The 20820-nt window shown below is 62.2% G+C and overlaps 2 protein-coding genes across 12 annotated transcripts; one reads left to right on the forward strand and one right to left on the reverse strand.

Annotated features, from left to right (window-relative positions):
- Positions 1-1545: 1545 nt before the first annotated feature.
- CCDC188 (coiled-coil domain containing 188) lies at positions 1546-6702 on the forward strand. 7 transcript variants are annotated; one of them, XM_019801131.2, is made up of 9 exons: positions 1546-2281; positions 2463-2570; positions 2730-2834; positions 2966-3022; positions 3129-3188; positions 3585-3642; positions 3887-3936; positions 4872-4953; positions 6339-6702. In XM_019801131.2, the coding sequence occupies exons 1-9, from the start codon at positions 1748-1750 to the stop codon at positions 6587-6589; spliced, it is 1305 nt and encodes a 434-aa protein (XP_019656690.2). In that variant the 5' UTR covers positions 1546-1747; the 3' UTR covers positions 6590-6702. The 7 variants fall into 7 exon arrangements, with proteins under 7 accessions (XP_019656690.2, XP_034498496.1, XP_011225007.2 ...); XM_034642605.1 differs by lacking the exon at positions 4872-4953 and adding an exon at positions 3332-3396 and having other exon boundaries at positions 6339-6563; XM_011226705.3 differs by lacking the exons at positions 4872-4953; positions 6339-6702 and adding exons at positions 3332-3396; positions 4027-4304.
- Positions 4949-20812, reverse strand: ZDHHC8 (zinc finger DHHC-type palmitoyltransferase 8). Of its 5 annotated transcripts, none has more exons than XM_034642598.1 (11): positions 20646-20811; positions 13539-13660; positions 13208-13365; positions 12948-13120; positions 12645-12747; positions 12114-12205; positions 11806-11947; positions 11500-11587; positions 11285-11394; positions 8942-9942; positions 4949-5921 (listed from the first exon to the last, which is right to left on the reverse strand). In XM_034642598.1, exons 1-11 carry the CDS (start codon positions 20747-20749, stop codon positions 5696-5698), a joined length of 2319 nt encoding a protein of 772 aa, XP_034498489.1. In that variant the 5' UTR covers positions 20750-20811; the 3' UTR covers positions 4949-5695. The 5 variants fall into 5 exon arrangements, with proteins under 5 accessions (XP_034498489.1, XP_034498488.1, XP_034498491.1 ...); XM_034642597.1 differs by having other exon boundaries at positions 11467-11587; XM_034642599.1 differs by lacking the exon at positions 4949-5921 and adding an exon at positions 6564-7795 and having other exon boundaries at positions 11467-11587; positions 20646-20810.
- Positions 20813-20820: the final 8 nt, after the last annotated feature.

Here is a 20820-nt window from a genome sequence, read left to right on the forward strand (position 1 = left end):
GCCGGATATCACTCAGTATCAGGGACACGCACATCAAAACCACCAGGAGACATCACCTCATGCCTGTCAGAACGGCTGACCAACAACACAAGGAAGAGCAGGTGTTGGCAAGGTGTGGAGGAAAAGGAACCCTCATGGGGCTCCAGGGTGGCTCAGTTGGTTAAGCATCTGCCTTCAGCTCAAGTCATGATCCTGGGGTCCTGGGATCAAGTCCCACATCAGGCTCCCTGCTCAGCATGGAGTCTGCTTCGCCCTCTCCCTCTGCCCCTGCTCCTGCTCCTTCTCTCTCTCTAATAAATAAATAAATAAAATCTCTTAAAAAAAACAAAAACAAAAAAGGAAAAGGAACCCTTGTGCATTGTTGGTGGGAATGCACACTGGGGCAGCCACTGTGGAAAACAGTATGGAGGTTCCTCAAAAAGTTAAAAACAGAGCTGCCCTATGATCCAGTAATTCCACTACTGAGTATTTACCCAAAGAATACAAAAACACCAATTCTAAAAGATACGTGCACCCCTATGTTTATTGCAGTGTTATTTACAATAGCCAACATAGGGAAGCAGCCCAGTTGTCCATCGACAGATGAAAGGATAAAGATGTGGTGTGTATATACAACAGAATATCACTTCAGGCATAAAAAAGTGAAATCTTGCCATTTGCAACAACATGGATGGAGCTAAAGGGTATAATGCTAAGTGAAATAAGCCAGTCGGAGAAAGGCAAATGCCCTTTGATTTCACCCATACATGGAATTTAAGAAACAAAACAAATGAACAGAAAACAAGAGAGAAACCAAAAAAAAAAAAAAAAAAAAAAAAAAAAAAAAAAACAAAAAAAAAAAAAAAAAAAAAAAAAAAAAACCTCTTAACTACAGAGAACAAAGAGATGGTGACCAGAGGGAGGTGGGTTGGGGGATGGGTGAACTAGGTGAAGGGGATTAAGGGCACACTTAGAAGTGTTGAACCACCACACCGTACACCCGAAACTAACATAACACTGTATGTGAGCTACACTGGAATTAAAAAAAAAAAAAAAGACCTCTGAAACACTGAAGAGCGATCTTGTATCGGTTCCATCATTTAACAGTGGTGTGACCTTGGGCACGTGACTCAGTGTCTTTGTGCCTCAGTGTCCCCACCTATAAAGAGGATGATAATCGTCCTTGGAGAACTATTAAAGCAAACGTTCAATAAATGATTTTTAAAAAATAGAATCCCAAAGATCGGTTAGGTAGAAAATCCAGGCTGTGGGATAAGCTCTTCCGTGCGGAAAGGAGGTGGGGGCGTGTGCCACCCAGCTGCGTACAGTGTGCAGCCGAACCTCAGAACGAGGTTAACCACCAGGCTTGTGGGTGGTGGGTGTTGGGCACTGACGTGGGAGGACCACACTGGATACCACGTCTGGCATTTTATTTTGTTTTAACCTTACATCTGCATTATCTGTTTCACATTTTCAGAAAATAACTCATGCAGGTGGGGGAGCTGGGGTGGGGAAGAGGCACGGGGTGGGAGGGAGCAAGAGAAGGGCACTTCAGGAGCAGGGGCCTGGTGGGAGGGGCCCCCCCAGCCCTGGCTCTGGCCACCACCCCAGCCCATTGTGACCTCCCTGGCTGTGCCCAGGCCTTTGTGACAGGCACTCTTGAGGCAGACCTGTGAGCCATGACACCTAGAGGGCCCTCAATAAGAGGGTGGCAGGTCGGGCCAGGCTAGAGCCTGGACCTGGGGTTAGGAAGGGGTTATAGGGAGGAATGGAGGGGCCCAAAACCCTGGGCCCCTGTGGCCACTCCCACCCCCAGTGCCCCCAGCCTTCAGCTTCGAGCAGCCACGGAGGATGCCTGGATCCACCCTGCCAGGGCTTTGTAAGGTGGCCCTACCTGGTGCCTCTCAGCTCCACTCACTCCATAGAGTCTGCCAGGCCTTTCCAACCTCCGGGGGCAGGGGGCGGGGGGCCCAGGGTCGGGGGTGAGGTACCTGGGAACTACATTGCAAGTGAAGAGGGCGAGATGCAGCGACAGAGACCGAGAGACCCAGCGGGGGCGAGACAAGGACAAGTGGAGGCAAGGCTGGGGTGGGGCTGGCCCCTGCACTCAGGACGAGAGCAAGGGGCACCCAGGCAGGGGGGATCCCCCAGCTCAGGGCCCAGACCCTGCCCATGCCCACCCCTGCCGACGGGGTCAGGAACCCCAGCCTTGCCCCGGGCAGCCCCCTCCCCGCTCCAGAGTGTGCCCCTGGACCCTGCAGAGCAGTCCTTCCTCCAGCTGGAGCAGGAAAACCAGAATCTGGTGAGTGAAGAGCCCACAGAGGCTGTGGGGCCTGCCCAGGCCCAGAGCCCATCTGTGCAATGGACTTGCAGCTGTTTGCAGAGCCGAAACTTCGGCCCTAGCCCCTGCTGCCTGTCTCCTGCCCAAGAAGCAGCTATGACAAGCAGCCCCATCTCTCTGCCTCCCTCCCCCAACCCCTCAGAAAAGACAGAATCAGGATCTGCGGGAGCAGCTGGGGGCCCTCCTGGGGCCAGGGCAGCAGTTCCTGCCCCTGTGCACGGAGCACTCGAGCTGTACGGCCCTGGCCTGGGTAAGTGCATGGCAGACGCCCGGCCACAGCAGGACAGAGGGCACCTGCCAGGAATGACCCTGTGACTCCATGCAGCACAGCCCCACCCCCACTCTCAGGCAGTCCATGACCACAGATGCTGCCCACAGCCTTGGGGCTGACCCGAGGGCTCTTCCACAGCCCCCCGAGCAGGCCAATACCCGGCCCCTGGAGGACAGGGCGCCCTTGCAGCTGCTGCGGCGGGAGCTGTGCCGGGGGGAGGAATCCTTTGTGCAGCAGTCTCAGGTGGGTCCCCGGGAGCCAGACCGGGGTGGGGGGGAGGAGGGCGGTTCTCCATGCAGCAGTCCTCGATGGCCAGAGGAGGAAGGAGCTGACATCGTTGGCCCTGCCTGCGCCCACACTGTGCCCCTCCCCAGAATGAGCTACAGCAGATCCGACTGTCCTTTGAGAGGAAGAAGATGGCCATTACCGAGGTGCCCGGCTGGCTGGGGTGGGAGGGCCGCTGGGGGACCCACCTGGTGGGACACATCCGTGGGTCCTGCTCCTTGGAGCGTGACCCAGCCTCTCCTCTCCCTCCAGGTGTGGGACGGAGTGGCCGAGGTACACATGGCCCTGAACAACCAGGCTACTGGGCTCCTGGTAGGTCCCCAGAGCATGACACCCGAGGCTGACAGGAGCAGGGAGTCGGCAGAGGGTGCGGGGTCAGAGAAGCATTGAGAAGCAGGGGCATACGGCAGAGTAGTCAGGGTTAGAGGACCTGTTTTACCTCCTCTGCCCCCCAGAACCTCAAGAAGGACATCCGGGGAGTACTAGACCAGATGGAGGACATTCAGCTGGAGATTCTGGGGTGATGTGCAGGGTCAGGGGCCTGGGGGGCCTGGCTGAACTGGGAAAGGGGCAGGTGTCCCGGCCAGGATGGGGTGGATCAGACCCTGACCTTTCCCCAGTTCCACTGCACCAGACCAAGGGGGTGGTGCAGGCTGGGGGTGGGGGGCATACATGGCCCTGACCATGCAGCCCCCCCACCCCATCCAGGGACCGCGCCCAGTGCCGCACCCAGGCCAGGAAGGAGCAGCAGATGGCATGCATAGCAGTGAGTCCCCCACCCCACACCCTTTCCCAGTCTGGCCTCAGCCTGGAGGCCCTCTCAGGGAGGGAACGTGGGCTTCAATGGAGGAGGCCTCAGGGCGGGAGCCCCATCGAGAGCCAGGTGACTGGTTATCCCTGAGACATGGCTGCAGGTGCCTGTCCTGGGTGAGGGCGTGAGGGGTAAGAACTCTCAGCAAAGGGTCCCCCCTCCCAGGGGGGCAGACTCTGACCCGGCCCCTCCCCTGCAGAAGGCAAGGCCGCAGCTGGGATGTTCCGAGGGCCTCAAAGGCCAGCTCTGGTAAGTGGCTGCGTGAGTGCACGGGCAAAGCCCAGTCCCCTGGCTCCGTCCCCGAGGGCACCCCCGCCCCCTGACCGCCGCCGCCCGCAGGCTGCTGGCCCTGAGGCTGCTGCTGGGCGCCCTGCTGGCCTGCACCGCTGCCTACGTGTACGTGGTGGACCCCGCGCCCTTCGAGGGGCTGGTGCCTCCCCTGCTGAGCCGCGCCGCTGTCTGGAAGCTCCGGACCCTGCTGGGCCCATTCCTGCGCCTGGAGGTGGATGACTTCCTGCCCTTCTAGGCCGGAGGCCCAGCGGCCCCAGCGAGGAGGAGGCCAGGCAGCCAGCGCTGCCCCAGGTGCCCAGCGGCCGCGCCAGCCCCTGCCCATGGCACTGCCGCGCACCGTCCCCGCCAGGAGCTGCGGAGAAGGGTGGAGGCGGGGTCTGTCCTGAGGGCTGGGCCTGCTGCTGGACATATAGTCGTGACACACACGGGGCGTGTGAGCTTGTTTCCATGGAAACGGGGTGGGGGGGGCGGGCAGGAGGTTTTGCTGCCTTCTGAGGTCAATCTCACACTGAGGCTTCCTCAGGGTAGTGTCCCTGCCTTAGCGCCCGTGCCCCACCTGCCTGCTGGGCGGCAGCCCCTCCACAGGAAGCCCCCAGCCCGCCCCAGGCCCCCAGGGAGGGCTCTGAGTGGAGGGTGTTGCAGGAGGGTTTCCACTGAGAGCCAGGACCGGGGGCCCTCTGGCCTTATCCCTGGGGTCCTCTGGCCTCATCCCTGGGGCTGGGCGCCATCAGCAGGCCTCAGGGATCAGGTTCCCAGCCCTGAATCCGCTGACCCACTGACTTCATACCCCTGACGTAACCCTCTGCCCCTATCCGGCCCACCACCCCACCCTCCCTACACTTTACCCGGCCACCACCCCCCCACCTCCCACTCCTGTTCCCTCCCCAACCTAGGATCCCTGTCCAGTCCAGCCTCCTGGCACTGCCCCAAGGCTCGGAGGACAGGGGGACCATGTTGGTGGACAGAGCTGTGGAGGTAAACACCAAAAATTTTATTTAGGGCATTAAATTGGGGTGGGGGAAATACCTTTTAGAACAATAGAGAATAGCTTTGTGGCTTGCTCATCCCCAAGTGGGAGAATTAGAGGCACCGCCCAGGCAGGAAAAAGGCTGGCCAGAGCCCTGCCCTGCCCCTGGGGGTGTCCAGGCCCTGGCTGTCTGGCAGGGACTGCAGGGCAATGGGCAGCGGGGCCCTCTGAGCTCCCCCAGGTACCACATCTCGGAATGAAAGAGTGAAGACTGCCTGGCGGGGCTGGGTAGAGCAGTCAGCAGGAACACACTGGACTGGCAGGGTCTCCTCCCCGCCCTGGCAGGGCCCGGATGGCTCACCAGGCTGGCGGCTCCAAGAGGTTAAGGCATCTGTTCATGTGCTGGGTATGGGGAGGAGGGAGTGCAGTGACCTGCAGGGGCAACCTGAGACCCCCACCCCAGCGCAACCCACAGAGGCCTGGGCTCCCTGGGGAGGAAGTGGCGTCTAAAGTGCTCGGTCAGGCGGGGAGGTCGGGGTGCTGGTCCCAGCAGCTCCAGGGCCCCTGCCTGGGGAGTGGGACCCCCTGCAGCAGGTGGGGACTTCCTGAGGTGGGTGGGCACAGGGTCACAAGCCCCGGGGGGCTGGGAGTCAGTCAAGGTGCAGCTGGTGGAGAGAGGACCCCCAGCCCCCGGCCCAGGGTCTGTGGCTGCCTGGCTTCCTGGCCTGTCCTCTCGGGCCCCAGAGCTGCCTACTTGGTGTCCCGCTCAGGCCCCGAGAGACTGGGGAAAAGGCTGGAGGCGGCTGAGTGCAGGCGGCACATAGCCCCTCGCGGGGGTACCCCAGCGGCCGGGCTCCAGGGGGCCCGCAGCGGTGGGCGGTCCTCAGGGAGGCCAAGGTGGCATAGGTGCAGGCCGGGGGGCACCCTGGGCTGGCCACGCCGGCCCCATCCACGGCTGCAGGTGCCGATCCGCCCCCTGGGGGCCGCAGCGTCCCATGAGAGAGAAGCAGAAAGGTGGAGGTCAGCATGGGGCAGAGCTGCCCAGTGCAGGGTCCGAGGCCCAGCTATCCTCCCACATTGGGCCAGCCCCTGCCCCAGAATGCCCAGTCTTTGCCCTGGCTATCTCAGCCCTAAAGAGCCACGGATTCCCAATGCCCCCACCCCCCACATTTGGCAATGGGAGGTGGGGGGTAGGGGAGGCTCAGGTTGCCAAGAGGGTGAGTTCCAGTGAGTGTAGCCGCAGGATGCGGCAACGGCCCCCACGGGGCTCTCAGACAATGGGTGGCTCCATTTGCACCCCCAACTCCCACCTCCCCTAAAAGCTCTTGGATTCCCAGGGGTTCCTGGGGCGGCTGCAATCCCAACCTTTCTCCAAATAACCTGTTACCACCAGGGATGACGCCGACCCACAGGAACCTTGTGCTCGTCAGCCAAAGACCCACCAGCCAGCCCCCACCTCCCAAGCTTCCAACTCAGCTTAAGTCAGTGGAAACACCCACGAAGAATGCCCGTATCTCTGGCCAACACCAGAGCCTGACCCACTCTGCTTCCCGCCCCCGGAGCCCCCGCATTGCAGCAACAGCCCTAGCCTTGCTCAAGGAAAGGATCGAAATGACTCTTTTTCTTTTTTTAATAAAATTATAGATATATAGATGTAGATATAAAAACATAAAACAGACACAACGCAAGCGGACGCTGCCGTGTGCTTACTCTCGGGTCCCTGGCGCCAGGCAGAGCTCTGACCCCCTCCCCCATGTGCTTCCCACGAGGGCGCCGAGGCTCCTACAGGGCCTGGACTTGGCATGCCTTGGGGTAGGGAATCTCCAGTTTGGCAGGGAGAGGACTCCTGGTCTCACGGGTGCCCCGTGGCAGCGTCCGGCCCATGCCTGCTCCCATCTGCCCCCCAGTCGCCTCCCACAAGAGCATAAAGCAGAGGTTAAGGCTTCAATGAAAGCGAGTTTCCCGGCAGTGGGGGCAGCGGGGGCCCGAGCGTTAACACATGGGACGTGGCATGGCAGCTCAGCGCACAGACACGGGGACGCACCCACCAGCTGGGTGAGACAGGACACATGGAGCCAAGACCCCACCCACAGCTGGCTGTCTGTCTTTTCATCGTCCACCTGTCTGTCAGAACCCAGAGCAATCCCAGAGCTGGGTGCCTGTAGGCCGGGGCCGGACTCCCCAAAGAAGAACTGGCCTGGCCAAGCTACAAGCTTCCAGCGGGTCCCTGAAAGGCAATGAGTTAGGAGCAGTCAGGTGGTGGGACCTCGGTCCAGTACAGCCAGGGACCCAGGCCTCTCTGTCCATCTCTGGGCCACAGTGACCCGTCTGTGAGGCGGGTAGGTGGGGACCAGCCTGGGGACCACCTCAGGGGCACGGGTGCAGTGGGTGCAGATGTAGTCCACACCCCCTCGCCACCCCCGCCTGTGGGAGCAGGGACACCGACACAGATCCTGCAGCCTGGTGGCCCTTGGCCCAGCCGCGCCCTGCTGAGCAGATGGGTGGATGGACAGGTGGAGGAAGAGGGACAGGCTTGTGGAGGCGTGGTCTCTTCCGCTGACATGTCCACATCGGGCCTGGGCCTCCTTGTCTCCCGGGGCAGAGAAGTCGGGAGAGGAGGGCAGCCGCTGGGGGTCCCGGTCCCCGGGGCTCCACGGTGGATGGATGGCAGTCAGTCCTCACACTGAGATCTCGTACGTGGTCCCACCCACGCCGGACACCTTCTTAACGAGCGTGTGCCGGGCAGGGCTGGCGGAGGGCCCTGGGGGGCCAGTGGCAGGCCCCAGGCGGGCCAGGCCCGGGGACTGCCCGTTAAGCTTACTTGGGGGGGTCTTCAGCTGAGGGTGGTCCCTGCATCAAAACAAGCACATACACGCACACACACAGTGAACGCGGGACCACGGCATGACAGAGGACGGCAGAGGCAACAGGACAGATGACGCAGACACAGACAAACCCCGGGGTGGCCCCTGCCCCTGAGCTCGAAAGGTCCCACCCAGAAAATGAGTGGGGGTGCACAGCCTGCCGAGGGAGGGCTACATTGTCACAGGACAGACAGATGTCAGAATGGCCATCATCCCCCTCCCAGATCCCTTGGTCCCTCCCACTGGCACAGGGAGGCCAGATGGACACTGGCCAAGCCCCCAGGCCCTGCACTGTCCTCATGCCCCAAGCTGGGGAGCCCAGTGGTGACTCTGTGGCCCCTTCCCTGCTCCCTCCTAGGAAAATGAGAGGCTGTTAATCTGCCCTCCAGCCTGCTCAGTACTGACCAATAGCATCTCTGACACCGCTGCCCAGACGCTCGTGAGGATGGGAGCACCTCCCTCTGGCTGCCATCCCACCTCCCTGTGCGGCTGCCGGCCACTGGGCCAGTTGCATCCACAACAGGGGCCTCCTTGCTGACTGAGCCCATGCTCAAGGCGGCAGAGGTGATGCCCTGACGATACCCACACCCCCACTGTGGGACCCAGCACAGCCCAGGTGCTCAGCTCATATACTTGGACCTGACCCTGTGAGCCAGCCAGTCCAGCTGCCTATTACCCACCTGCTGGGGGCCTGGAACCAGCCTGCCCCTCTGGGCCTCAGTTTCCCCATCTCTGAGCAAGGAAGCCCTTACTTCCTGGGGCTATGAGCACCCAGGGCAGCATGTTCTGCTGTGGGATGATGTCTCCCAGACACAGGCTCCAGGACCAACACCGTCCCCAGGGGAAGAAGCCCCAGGGTCCCCCCTACACTCGGTTGCACCAGCTGCAAGAGAATGTGCAGCCCTGGGCTCAAGGGGCAGATCCTCCTGTCCCGCTGTCCTCAGACGTGTCAGGGCGTCCCTGGAGCCGGGCTACCCTCACAGTCTGGCCAGCAGCCTCCAAGGAGGGTGAGGCCCACCCCCGTAGGCAGCCATTGGCTTCCCAGGCAACACCCGCACGCTCGGCCAAGAGGCCCCACAGGCAGCCGGGCACGTGACCTGTGCTGGGAAGCCCCCTGCCCCCCAGGACCCACCTCTGCACGGCCAGCGAGGGTGGCGACTCCGGGAGGTCCGTGTGGATGAAGGCGACAGCTTTGGGGCCTGCATAGGAGGGTGAGCGGGGCGTGCTGGGTGGGGAGGGGGGACCCTGGCGCACTGGGGACCTGTGCGAGCCGCTGCCGGGCCGAGGCCCAGGGGCATTGTTGTTGGCCAGGTCGGCCTGCAGGGAGGAGGAGGAGGTCCGCGGTGCCCGGCTCACGGCGCTGGACAGCGAGGACAGTGAGGTCTGCAGCGCGGGGTTGCGGGCGCCACCGAAGCCGGGCCCCGCCACCAGGTCATCCCTGGAGCCGTAGCGCAGAGCAGGCCCGCGGGGGCCCTCGGACAGCACGCTGGCCTGCTGCAGGCTGTAGGAGCTGGGCGCATCATAGACGCCCGAGTCACCGAAAAGCGAGTCGGCCTGAGAGCGCAGCAGCCGTTCCCGCTCCTCTCTGTCCTTGCGCTCCTGGATGGAGGCCATGATGGTCCTGGACAGGTTGTCGTAGCGCACAGGTGAGGGCTCCCGCGGCCGGGGGCCCAGCACCGGGCTGAAGCTACGGGGCGGGGGCCGTGGCGGGTCACTCACCGCCCCCGGGTGCAGGTACGGCGAGCGGTAGCTGGCCACGCCGGCAGAGGGGTGGGCTGGGCACGTGTGGCCACTGGGAGAGCCGGGGTTAAGCAGACTGTCATAGGACAGGCTGCCATTGCGGTTGGGCAGCGCGTGAGGGGCAAAGATGCTGCGGTGGGGCGTGGGGGGCCCGCCCTCAGAGCGCAGAGGCTGCAGGGCCACGTGCTCCCCACCCCTCCGGCTTGCTGCCTTGAGGCTCAGGGAGCGCAAGGCCCCCGAAAAGGTGTCAGCAGCGCTGAGTGGCGGGGACGGCGGGTAGGCTGCATGCAAGCCTCCGGATGTGTAGTCAGGGAGGTCCAAGCTGGGCTCTGATGCAAAGTCCAGGCTGTGGATGCTGTCCTCCCCCAGTGTCAGGGAGTCAGGGCCAGGGACCTGTGGGAAGAGAGGGCACACGTCTACCACTGCCCGGCCACCATGCTCTGTGCCCCCACAGAGGCTACAATCTTGGTGACATGTATAACCGACAAGCTGTTCCTGGAAGCTCTCCACCCCCTAACCACCTCTTCCTTGCCCACCACAGAAGGAAGCGGGACAGGGCAGAACAGAGCACCCAGACGCTGCCTCCCCAGGGAAGGCTGGGCACACTTCTGCTGCTACTTCCCACAGAAGAGGAGGGGGCCGTGGGGATAGCCTCAGGAGCTGGACCTCGAGGACATGTAACAACCACACAGAGACCCAGAGCCCTCTTGTGGGCACCTCACGGCTGAGGATTGCAGTTGCAGCCCCTTAGGAGCAGAGCTGGCTGCTGCTACCCAGGGCAGGACCCTCAGAGCCCACACGGGGCAGGACCTCCTGCGGAGGGGCCAGGGGCAGCCACAGCAACGGGGAGGAGGGGCCTCTCTGAGTCTCCGTGAACCGAGGCATGAGGGCACAGGCATGGGCTGGGGACAAGACTGCAGAGCCTCAAAACCCAGAGAGGGTATTGGTAAGGACAAATGTGGCCTCAGGGTACTTGCTAGAATCCTTGTGGGATCCAGGACAATCCCAGGAAGATGAGGCAGGCAAGGGCAGCTAAAGCCCCCCATTCCCAAGAAGGGCTGATCGACACCCCTCCTGGGGCAGGACCATGGCATGCTGGCCGAGAAGGCCCAGACTCCCTGCCCAGCCCAGAGGGTCCAGAGACACAGGGGCGAGCAGGGCATCAGGGCATCAGTCCTGAGGGGAGGCGACCGGTCCAGGCATACTGGCCCAGTCACAGGCTCGCCTCTCGGATGGCCGTGAAAGAGGGTGGGCAGCCTGGGAATGCTCAGTGTTCTGGATCATTCCTCAGGCTGTCCAGGGTTGCCAACTGCTCCACAGTGATGGTAGAGTACTTACACAACTGAGAAAAAATAAATGAGCTTTCTTAAACAATCTCAAATTCTTCTGAAGCCTTCCCGTGGGCCTTACAGAGTGACTAATAGTGGAATTCCAGGCATCCTGGCACACACTGCTCCTGGGGGCAGCCGCCTACCAGGCCAGCGGGCAATGCCAGCCAAGGAGAAGGGGCCAGCCAGGACTGCCTGTGCCAGCCCTTCCTTCATGCCTAGCTGGGATGCCCACAGGGTGAGGTCCTGCTGGCGCCCACAAGGCTCTCTATGACCCTAAGGCCCGAGGGACAGGGCTTCCTGGGGTGAGTCCTCTAAGCGTGGGACCTCTGGGGTGAAGTCTCTGGGGGCAGGGTCTCCAGGAGGGTTAGAGCAGGGCTTCCTGGGGTGGGGCCAGGCCTCCTCACCTGCTCACCAGGCCCACAGAAGGGCGCCTTGGGACCCGAGGGAAAGGCAGGCCGGAACTTGTACATGGCAGGTGTCGGGGGACTGGTCCTCTGCGCCGACAGGGCGCTCTCTGGGGAGATGGACCACGGTCAGGCTGGGGTCAGTCCATGTCCCTCCCTCTGTCTGGCCACCCCCACCTCACCAGCACTGCTCGGGCGTGGGGTCTGCAGGTCACCTCCGAACGTGCCGGCCTCCGCCTTGGGGGGCAGTGGCGGCCCCAGGTCCAGCGGCTTCTCATCCAGCCGGTCCAGACTGCCCTTGGACTGGGAGGGGGTGTGGTCAGTGGTGGGTAGGGGGTGGGCCAGGGGTGGGGCATAACTGGGGACTCCTCCCTGGGCCCTGGGCCCTGGGCCCTAGACCATTCTCCAGAATCTACCCAGTTCCTCCCCCTTCCACTTCTAGGCCCCCTCCAACATAGCTGCCTCCTGCCTTCAAGGGTCTGCCCTTTACCCCATCCCCTACCTGACCCCAGGGCCCCCACCTTGCTGCGGCCCAGGCCAGCCTTCAGCCCGTTGTCACTAAGCTTGACCTTGAGTGGGGCAGCTCGCTCCAGGAGCTCGGGCCGAAGGAAGGGTGGCTTCAGGCGAGCAGCCAGCGGCAGCCGGGGAGGCTCCACCACGTACCTGCACCAGGGGCAGAGGGGTCAATGGCCAGGGTGACCCGGCCTGAATACTCACCAAAGGCAAGCCTGGCCACACCTGCCAGAGGCAGAGGTTGACCAGGCTGAGGGTCCACACCTGCCCACCCCAAACCCGGCAGAGGCCCCTTGACACCCCCTCCAGGCCTCACCGGGGTGCCAGAGGGCTGCACAGCACGTGCTCCACATTCCCATAGCAGCCTCGGGTGAAGGGGTTCACGCCCCCACGGAACTTCCCCGTCACCTGTGGACATGGGACCCCTCAGCCAGCCTGGCCACCCAAGGTCCAGGCCAAGGCGGACAGGGGGACAGGCAGGGACAGCTGGGGTTCCTCAGAGGCAGAGTGGGCAGGGTCAGCCCATGGGCGCCCCCCACCCATTCACCCTGACGGTCCCTGCAGGAAGCTGTAGAATTTCTGGGCCCTGAGTTACCGGTGGCTGCAGTGTCCACAGGTGGGAGTGAGCAGGGGGGCTGCAAAGGTGCGGCCCCACACTCCACGTCCTACCCAGGGTCTCCAGGGCCAGATCCTCCTGCTACGGAAGCTGTGCAGGCGACCTCAGCTGACGGCTCCGGCAGCCTTTCCCTGACACCACCCCCACACAGTCCTGCCATAGCCCGGGCCCTCTCGACCCATAGGGGACCCCTCATCCCCACCACTGCATGGGCCCTCCTAGGGTCAGCACCTGTTCATTGGTGGTACGCCCCCGAGTGACCAGCACCACGTGGAAGCCAGTGAGGCCGATGACAGGGATGAAGAAGAGGCCAGCCACACACATGACGGCCATGCTGGCCTGTTAAGGCCAATGGCCATAGGCAAAAACCCGGAGAAGGTGCCTGTGGACAAGCCACTCCCACTGCCACCCAACCAGGGATGGCCACCCGCACTCTGGGGACTCCCAAGCAGTCACCCCATCCCCCTGAGCCTCAGTTTCCCCTGTGAAAAGTGCCCCCAGCCCACACTGTCTTTGTGGTCAAGCCAAGGATACGTGATGGTGGTGTGGGCAGCTCCCAGCCCCTCAGCGTGGTTCAGCACATAGACCAGGCCAAAGGCGACGACACCCACCATGTGTGCGCTGAGTGACAGCAGGAACAGGAAGAAGTATCGGTAATTGCGACGCCCAATGCAGTTGTTGACCCAGGGGCAGTGGTGGTCAAAGTCCTGGGCAGGAGCAGTGAGTCAGGGCACAAGGTGGGTGGGAGGGGAGGGACATGGGCATGGGGGCAGACGGGGTGGCGGGACGGTCACCTCTACGCAGTTGTCGCAGACGCTGCAGTGGGAGCAGCGAGGTGGGCGGTAGAAGTGGCAGGTTGCGCACCACTTCATACGGACCTGGATGCCCCGCACATCCACATTCTTGTACAGCGGGGCCCGGAAGTCGTCCTCCTTATCCTCGTCCTCATCCGCTGTGAGCCAGGGCCAGGGGAAGGTGGCAGGAAAGTGACTTCCCTGGCAGGAGAGTCCTTCCCGGATCTCTGCCAGCCCACCCACCAGGACCCACCCCGAAAGGCTCTCTTGTGTCAGCCACTCACACTCTAGTGAAAGGGAGCAGATCACGTGCCCCAGCACAGGGTCCTACCTCGGGGGAAGACGCCAGGGTCCATGAAGGTGGCCATGCTGAAGTTGGCCAGGACAAAGAGGAAGATGATGCCATTGTAGACAGGAACAGCTGGGGACACAGCTCGAGTCAACCATGGGCACCTGCGTTGGACAGCAGGGCAGAGCTGGGTCTGAGGGTGCAGCAGACGGGTGGGGATGGGACGTAGGGACAGATGAATTAGGCGTGGCCACACGTAGGCAGGCTGGGCCATCGAAGGCCGCCATCAGTGCTCAGCGTGGCAGTCAGGGAGACCCCCGCACATCAGCCTGCTGCTTCTCTACTCAACCATTGGGGCTGGGCGTCTTGAGCACGGCCTGCGGCTGCCTGCACACCAACACTGACCCCAGCAACCCTCCGGGTGCCTATTAGGAACTGAACTCACAGTTGAAGAAACTGAAGCTCAGAGAGGCCTGTGGGCCTCCCACTTTTAAGAGGGGTGGCAGACTGGAGGCAGGAGTCCAGGATGAGAAACGAGCCCACTCTGCCGGTGTGCTATGACAGACAGAGGCCAGCCCCAGTCCTCACCCAGACCTGTCCCCAGCCCAGCAGGGCCCCTTTGCCAGGGAAAATCTGGGACATGGGGAGCTCCAATTCTCAGTCAGTAAATGCATGGGGTGTGGCACCCCTGTTTTTCCCTGAGGGGTGCAGTCTCAAGGTCTGGGCCACTGGGCACATTGCATCCAGGCAGCCCCTTCTTTTTAGTTTGTCACCTTACTATCCACATGACAATGCAGAACACCTGGAGACTCTAGAAAAGCATGAGACCCCCCTCTCAGCCACTCTCCATCTCTCACTACACCCACGCCCATGGCTCCAAGGCTGCACCCCCTTCCCGGAAGCCTTTCCATATTCCTGGCACCCCGCAAGTGTCCCACACCTCCCCAGTGGGTGCTCTGGCACAGACAGCATCCTCTTCAGCCCTCTTGGGACCTGACCAGAACCCTCTCTGCAGAGATGCGCAGGGCACATAACCTACGGCCCCCTGCCCCGACCCTGCAGCGGGTCCCTGGGTCCATCCACTTGGCTCCCACAAAGTTCCTCTGGCCTCAGGCTCCTGATCTCTCCCATGGCTCCTAGCTGCTTTGACAAGTGGGGGCACCTGCGGGGTTGTTCCCCTCCCCATACCCAGCCCCTCTGTGGAACTGGAGGGCCAGGGGGATCCCCCACAAGAGCCCGGACCAAGAGAGCAGGGTATCGTGGCCTCCAGCAGGGTGAGCAGCGCCCACGGCCCTGCCCAGCACCGCAGCGCACGCCGGCCGCACTGGTGTGCCCACGCCTGGCTTGGCCAGGAGCCAGCCCCGCCACCCCAGCAACCACCTCCATGGCAGCAGAACTTCGCTATTTTTAGTGGAAAGCGAGAGGCTATTTAAAGATTCCACTTCCCACGGCAGCAGGCTCCGCGGGCCAGGAGCCGCAAGTTACCCGTTCCTCTTCTCCGGGGCCTGCTGTGGAGGTGGACGCACTGCCTGAGGACACAGGTTCCCTCTGCAAGGAGGGCCTTCCTCCACCGCCCCCTGCCCAGGCGGCCCAGAGTGCCCACCAGTACATGCCTTCCACATCCCCCATCCCTGCATGCTAAAGCGTGGCATATAGATGGTGCTCAATGTCTGTTGTGGTCTCTGATCTGATCCCGTTCAGCAAGGTGACAGTGGGCCCATGAAGCATGGTCTGCCTGGCAAGGCGGGGTGGAAGCAGAAGCCAAAAGGCCAGTGGGGACGGGCTCTCCCGGCAAGTGGGAGCCGTCAGCTCAAGAGAACCAGGAGCCAGAGAGAAGTGGGGGACTGAGGGCCCCACTCGGGTGGTGAAAGCCAGCTCCCCATGGCACCTTCGGGGACGGACTGGCTATGTAATCTGTACAAAATGAAAATGCGGGCCTGGTGTTTAAAAAGGATCACGAAGTCCAAGACAATGACAGCAGAGCATTAAAGGCAAAGGCGGGCTCTTGTGCACCTGCGCCGTCCGTGCCAGGGCAGCCAGCCTGCCCCAGGAAAGGAGGGAGCCCAGAGGTCCTGAGGTGCACTGAGGCTGGCAGACATGCACACACGGAGTGCAGCGGGTGGGCGCTGCCGGCAAGAGGACATGCGTGGGGTGGAGGGATGCTCAGAGCATCCATCCCTGCTGTCTAGGTTTTGCCAGTGGGTACTAAGTCTGTCGCCCACCTGCCCTGTGCGGTGGACCACAAAATCCACCCCTCCAGCTTCAGGGAGGGCGTGCTTCTGTTTCCTTATTTTACAGACACGGAACAGGTATAGGACGGCTTGTCACATACCAAGACCACGGGGTGAGTCTGCGTCTGGTCTGGGATTCAAACTATTATGCAGGCAGGCAGGGATTGAATCCCACGGGCAGCCCCCACACCCCCACTGACCGGAGTCTCCCCTGGCCCAGGTGGCCTGTACTGCTTTGTCCTCCCTGAGCTTCAATGATGGCCCCCACCAGGCTGCATGGGCTGGACAGCTGCCCTGAATGAGATGCCTAGGGCTGGGTGGGGGGCAACACCGGCACAGCAACAGGGCCATGTTTGGGAAGGGCAACATCTGCACTGAGGTGGTGGGCACCTGGCCTCTGTCCACTATGGGCACCACCCCCCTGCACGCCTGGGCCACACATACCGGGGAGGGTGGGCTGGGGCCTTAACTGGTGTCAGGCAGGCTTGCGGCTGTTGGGAGGGCAGGTCTCTAACAAGGACCTGAGCCACTGGCCCCTCCACCCACTATCACCAGGCCCCCAGGCTTGACTCAGACCTAGGATCAGGCCCTCCCATGCATTCCTGCCCCCCTCATCCTTCTTCAGGGGGCCTTTATGCCCAGGCCATGCCAGAAGGAGGGTCCAAGCCTGGGTCATGCCTCATGAGGACCAGCTCCCTGGCCAGAGCCAGCAGGCACACGCACAGACACGTGTCCCCATGAGCATTCAGGGACACATGCACACACACATGTGCAATGCACACACAGATGCAAATATGCTCTAGGGCACACACGTGTGAACACATGCCTGGATATGCATATACACAGACACACGTGCATACACAACCACATTCAAAAGGCATATGTACATGAGCACACACCAACGTGTGCTGAAAAGCAAGGCACACGTGCATAAATGTGAGAACAGATCTGCCCGCTCACGCACACGCTGGCGCACACATACACACACGGCCACACAGGCACACCTACGCCCCCGTTCACGTACAAACACACTCATATGCACATACGAACACACACAGATACAGACATGCCCTTCCTCAAACCAACCCCCTCTCCATGGTCTCTATGCCCCCCATGGACCAGGCGAGCACGAGGACACGTGAGGACGTGCAAGCTCTGCGGGCAAGGCCAGGCAGGCTGTACTGCTCAGTCCACCTGGAGTCTGTCCCAGGCTCCAGGAGGGCCCCTCTGCCCACATGGACAACGCTCCATTCCCACCCAGAGGACGGCATGCTCCAGGCAAGGGCTGGCCACCCCTTGCTGGCTGCAGCCAGGCTGCGGGGACAGGGTGGGCCTGGGTGGGAGGCGGCCCAGCTCTGAGGCTGGAAGCCCTCCTCCCTATCCAGCCCCCGCCTCCTGAGTGTTAGGGCCATACGCCACTGCCATGGACCCCACCCAGATTGAGGCCCCAAGTCTGCCTAGCCCAGCAGGGAGACACCACCCAGTGGGGGTGGGGGGTTCTGCAGGGCCAGTATGCACGCCACAGCTAAATGTGGAATGGAAAATTTTAACTCAGACGTTTTCATTTAAATCGGGTCCTTCATTAACACTGTGTTTAAGAGCGATGCTCACACATGGGGGCACCTGCGACCAGAGGGTCTGTGGCCACTCTGCCCTGGTCAGGCTAGGCAGGGCCTCTGTCCTCCTGCACCCATCCGATCCCTGCAGACACCTGAGCAGATGGGGAAACTGAGGCTCAGGCGGCCAAAGATACCCTAGGCCACAGGCAGTGAGGCCTGGTTGGGGGCTCACCCCAAGATTCCTTCTTTCCTGTGTGGCCCCCACCAGGGGCTCTGTCCATCTGGGACTGCCCTTCCACTGTCCTATGCTGGGCCTTCTAGCCTGCCGGGGCATGGGGAGGGCATGGGGAGGGGTCAGGCCCATCCTGGGGACAGAATCCTCTGTGACATCCCAGAAGTCGGCCCCCTGGTCCTGGACAGAAGGCCCAGCCTGGCGCCAGGTATTGGTAATCCAAAAGCAGTCCTAGCTTTCTGATGTCTCCTGGTTCCCTGTCATTCTGCCAAAGTGCTCTGGGAGGAGGAAGGGGCTGAGGCGGAGACCTGGCCTGGGGCTCTTGGAAACCCACTCAGCACCTGACCCAGCCTGGCACTGAGCCACAGTGTGAAGGGCTTCTGGGGCCCAAAGGGACACAACTATACCAGGAACCCAGGAAGGCTTCCTGGAGGAGAAGGGCCTGTGGGAACCTGCCCTTTAGGGTGCTCCCCATTCTGCAAGGGAGATGTCCTGTCCTCTGGTGATCCTTCCCACACTGCAGCCTCTCCTGGTAACACGTCACCCTCAGCTGGGCCGCGGGAGGGGTCCTTGGTCTTTTAGGCTCCTGGCTCCCCACCCTGCATGATGTCAGGAGCTGCTGCCTGCATGGACCTGCCCCAAAGGGGGCAACCCGTGTTTACTGAGTAGAGAGGAGGCCTGGGGCCACGCAGCATCCAGTGAAGTTCAAGGGGTAAAGACAGAGAAGAGAGAACCCCGTGGGGGCCCCAAGGGCACGGTAGAGAAGACAGAGGAGTGGGCTGCTCCCTCCTCACTACATGTCTAAGTCTGCAGCAGGCCTGGACCCAGAAAAAGGGTAAAAGTGTGGGTGCTCGGGTGACCAGAGGCCTATCCCAAGGAGGGGACCACTGGAACCCCTGCTTGCCTGGAATTCGGCACACTGTGAGTGGTGTCGGTAGGCATGGTTCACCCCATAGAACCCCTTTTCAGGAGCCCAGTTGCTTTGGAGGACCCCGGTGGAGCCAGGGTTAAGGTGGGCCAGGGTCCCCAGTGGCCTTTTGGCCCGGGGAATGTGGCCTCAGGGGCTCAGGGGAACCCTGTCCTAAGAGTCATTAAGGCTCCCTTGGCTACCTGACTGCGCCTGGCCCCCAGCTGGTGCCCCTGCACCCCCATCTTCCTGCAGAGGCACATGCCACATTATCTCAGGCAGAGAGGGTCACACACAAGGCAGGACACAGGCAAAGGACTGCAGTGCCCTGAGGGAACCCTGCCCCTCACTGGGCTGGTGTTCCTGAACCCAGAACCCCAGCTCTGAAAACTGAGGAGGGAAGAACTTGGCAGGGTGTCGGAGCCTCAGTGCCCACATCTTGGGATGGTCAAGTTCATAGGATGGCCATGTAAGGGCCCTCTGAAATCACAGCAAGGGCTTATGACAAGCACGCTACAGCGGGGCTCAGGTGAGCCTAGGAGGAGAGGAGAGGGAGACAGGCAGGATCTCTGGAGTAGGGCTGATTTCGATTTCTTTAAAGATTTATTTCCCTGCATTTCATAAGTTCTTGAAAGAGAACATGTATTACTTTTAATGTCAGGGAGGAAAAACACTGAATCGCACTTCGGGAGTGAGGCACCAGGATCAGCAAGGAGGCCCTGCTATCACGAAGCACACCTGAGGCTGGGTGTGGGGGACCCCAGGGCCAGGACTGGGCTAGGCCCCACCCCTCCAGAAGACCCTGAACTCGCTGCCCACCTGCCCCTCTCCTCTCTGCCCCACAGCCAGCAGCATCTGAGTAACAAGAACACGCCTGCTTGCCAAAGCCAGAAATAAGCCCGTCCACACAGGCCTTTTTTAAACACGCTCTTGGCAGCCTGTGGCGCCCACCCAGCCCCGGCCTCCAGGTAGGGAGCTCTTGCGCCTCCACAGGCACCCAATGCAGACTCGCCATCCTCACAGCTGCCACCCTCACTCTTGCTATGGTGAATGGTGCCAGGCCGGCTCCTGTTCACCCCTGCTCCAGGCTCATTCACACTCAGGGGCTGTCCTGCCTCAGAACAGAGGCCCCACGGGCTGTGGCCATTTGTGACACCTCAGGTTCCCAGGAAGGCTTGGGCGGTGGTTGCTCTAGTCACCTGGGCCCGTCTCAGCATGCGACTTGTGGAAGCGGATGATCCCAGATCTGCATGGCTGAAATCTGGAACCCCCATCCCTCCCTGCACCTGAGGGAGCCCTNGGCTTGGGCGGTGGTTGCTCTAGTCACCTGGGCCCGTCTCAGCATGCGACTTGTGGAAGCGGATGATCCCAGGTCTGCATGGCTGAAATCTGGAACCCCCATCCCTCCCTGCACCTGAGGGAGCCCTGGGGGGGGTGGTGCCCCACAGCCATGGTGTTGTCAGCAGGCTTACTCGTGAGCCATACCATCTCAGGTGAAGAAGTTCTGCCCAGGGCCCTGCCTGCCCTCTGCCTCAAGGGTCCCAGTGCCCAACATGGCCGGTGTCCCTGGGTGTGGCCTGGCCTGGGCCCTCCAGCTGCAACCCCAAGCCTTCCTGAGAAGGTCAAGGGAGGGTGGAGGGCACGGCCAGGCCAGCATCAAGGGTGGCTTTGGGGCAGGCACGTGGCAGCCTGGCCAGGCCACACCTACGCGGGAACCACTTGGCTCTGGCCCTGGGCTGGACAGCCAGGAGGGGACCCAAGAGCCGCCCTCAGCTCCTTGCTGGAGGAGCTTGGTGGCTCTCAGCAGCCCACATTCCCCCTCGTGCAGCCTGTGGGGAGGGGAGGGCTGCAGCCACACCCTGGGCGGCCACTGCACACAGTCTCCTATTTGGGCCCAGCAACTGACACCCAGGGCCTGGCAGGTTCCTGAGGTGCCCGCCAGGCACTAGTGTCCCCACACAGAGCACTCACCTGTCCCTGGTGGCCCAGTACAATCACACTCACTGTTTTTGTCTCAGCCCAGGTGGGGGGCTCACATCACCCACAGCCCTGGTGCCAGCCCCCTCGTGCCCAGCCCTCCCGGCCCCTGGCCCCTGCCCTGCTCCGCCTGCAGGCCTTGTCCCCCCAGGCCTGCCAAGCTGCATCCCCCGCTGTACTCGCCCCTGCCCCTTCTGGCCCGGCTGTGGCCGCCTGTGCCCCCCGGTGACGCGGGGGACTCACGTGAACACGAAGAACAGGGTGCTGGAACCGACCAGTAGCGCGGCGGCCGTGGCCACCGGGATGTACTTGGCGGGTTTGAGGCGCGTCCCGGGGCTGCGGGGCATCCTGGGCGCCGCGCCGCCGCATCCCTCCCCGGGGCCGGGCGGGCGGGGCCGGCCGGGGTCGGGCCGGGGTC

The sequence above is a fragment of the Ailuropoda melanoleuca genome, chromosome 14 (genome assembly GCF_002007445.2).
Source record: "Ailuropoda melanoleuca isolate Jingjing chromosome 14, ASM200744v2, whole genome shotgun sequence".
Taxonomy (NCBI): domain Eukaryota; kingdom Metazoa; phylum Chordata; class Mammalia; order Carnivora; family Ursidae; genus Ailuropoda; species Ailuropoda melanoleuca.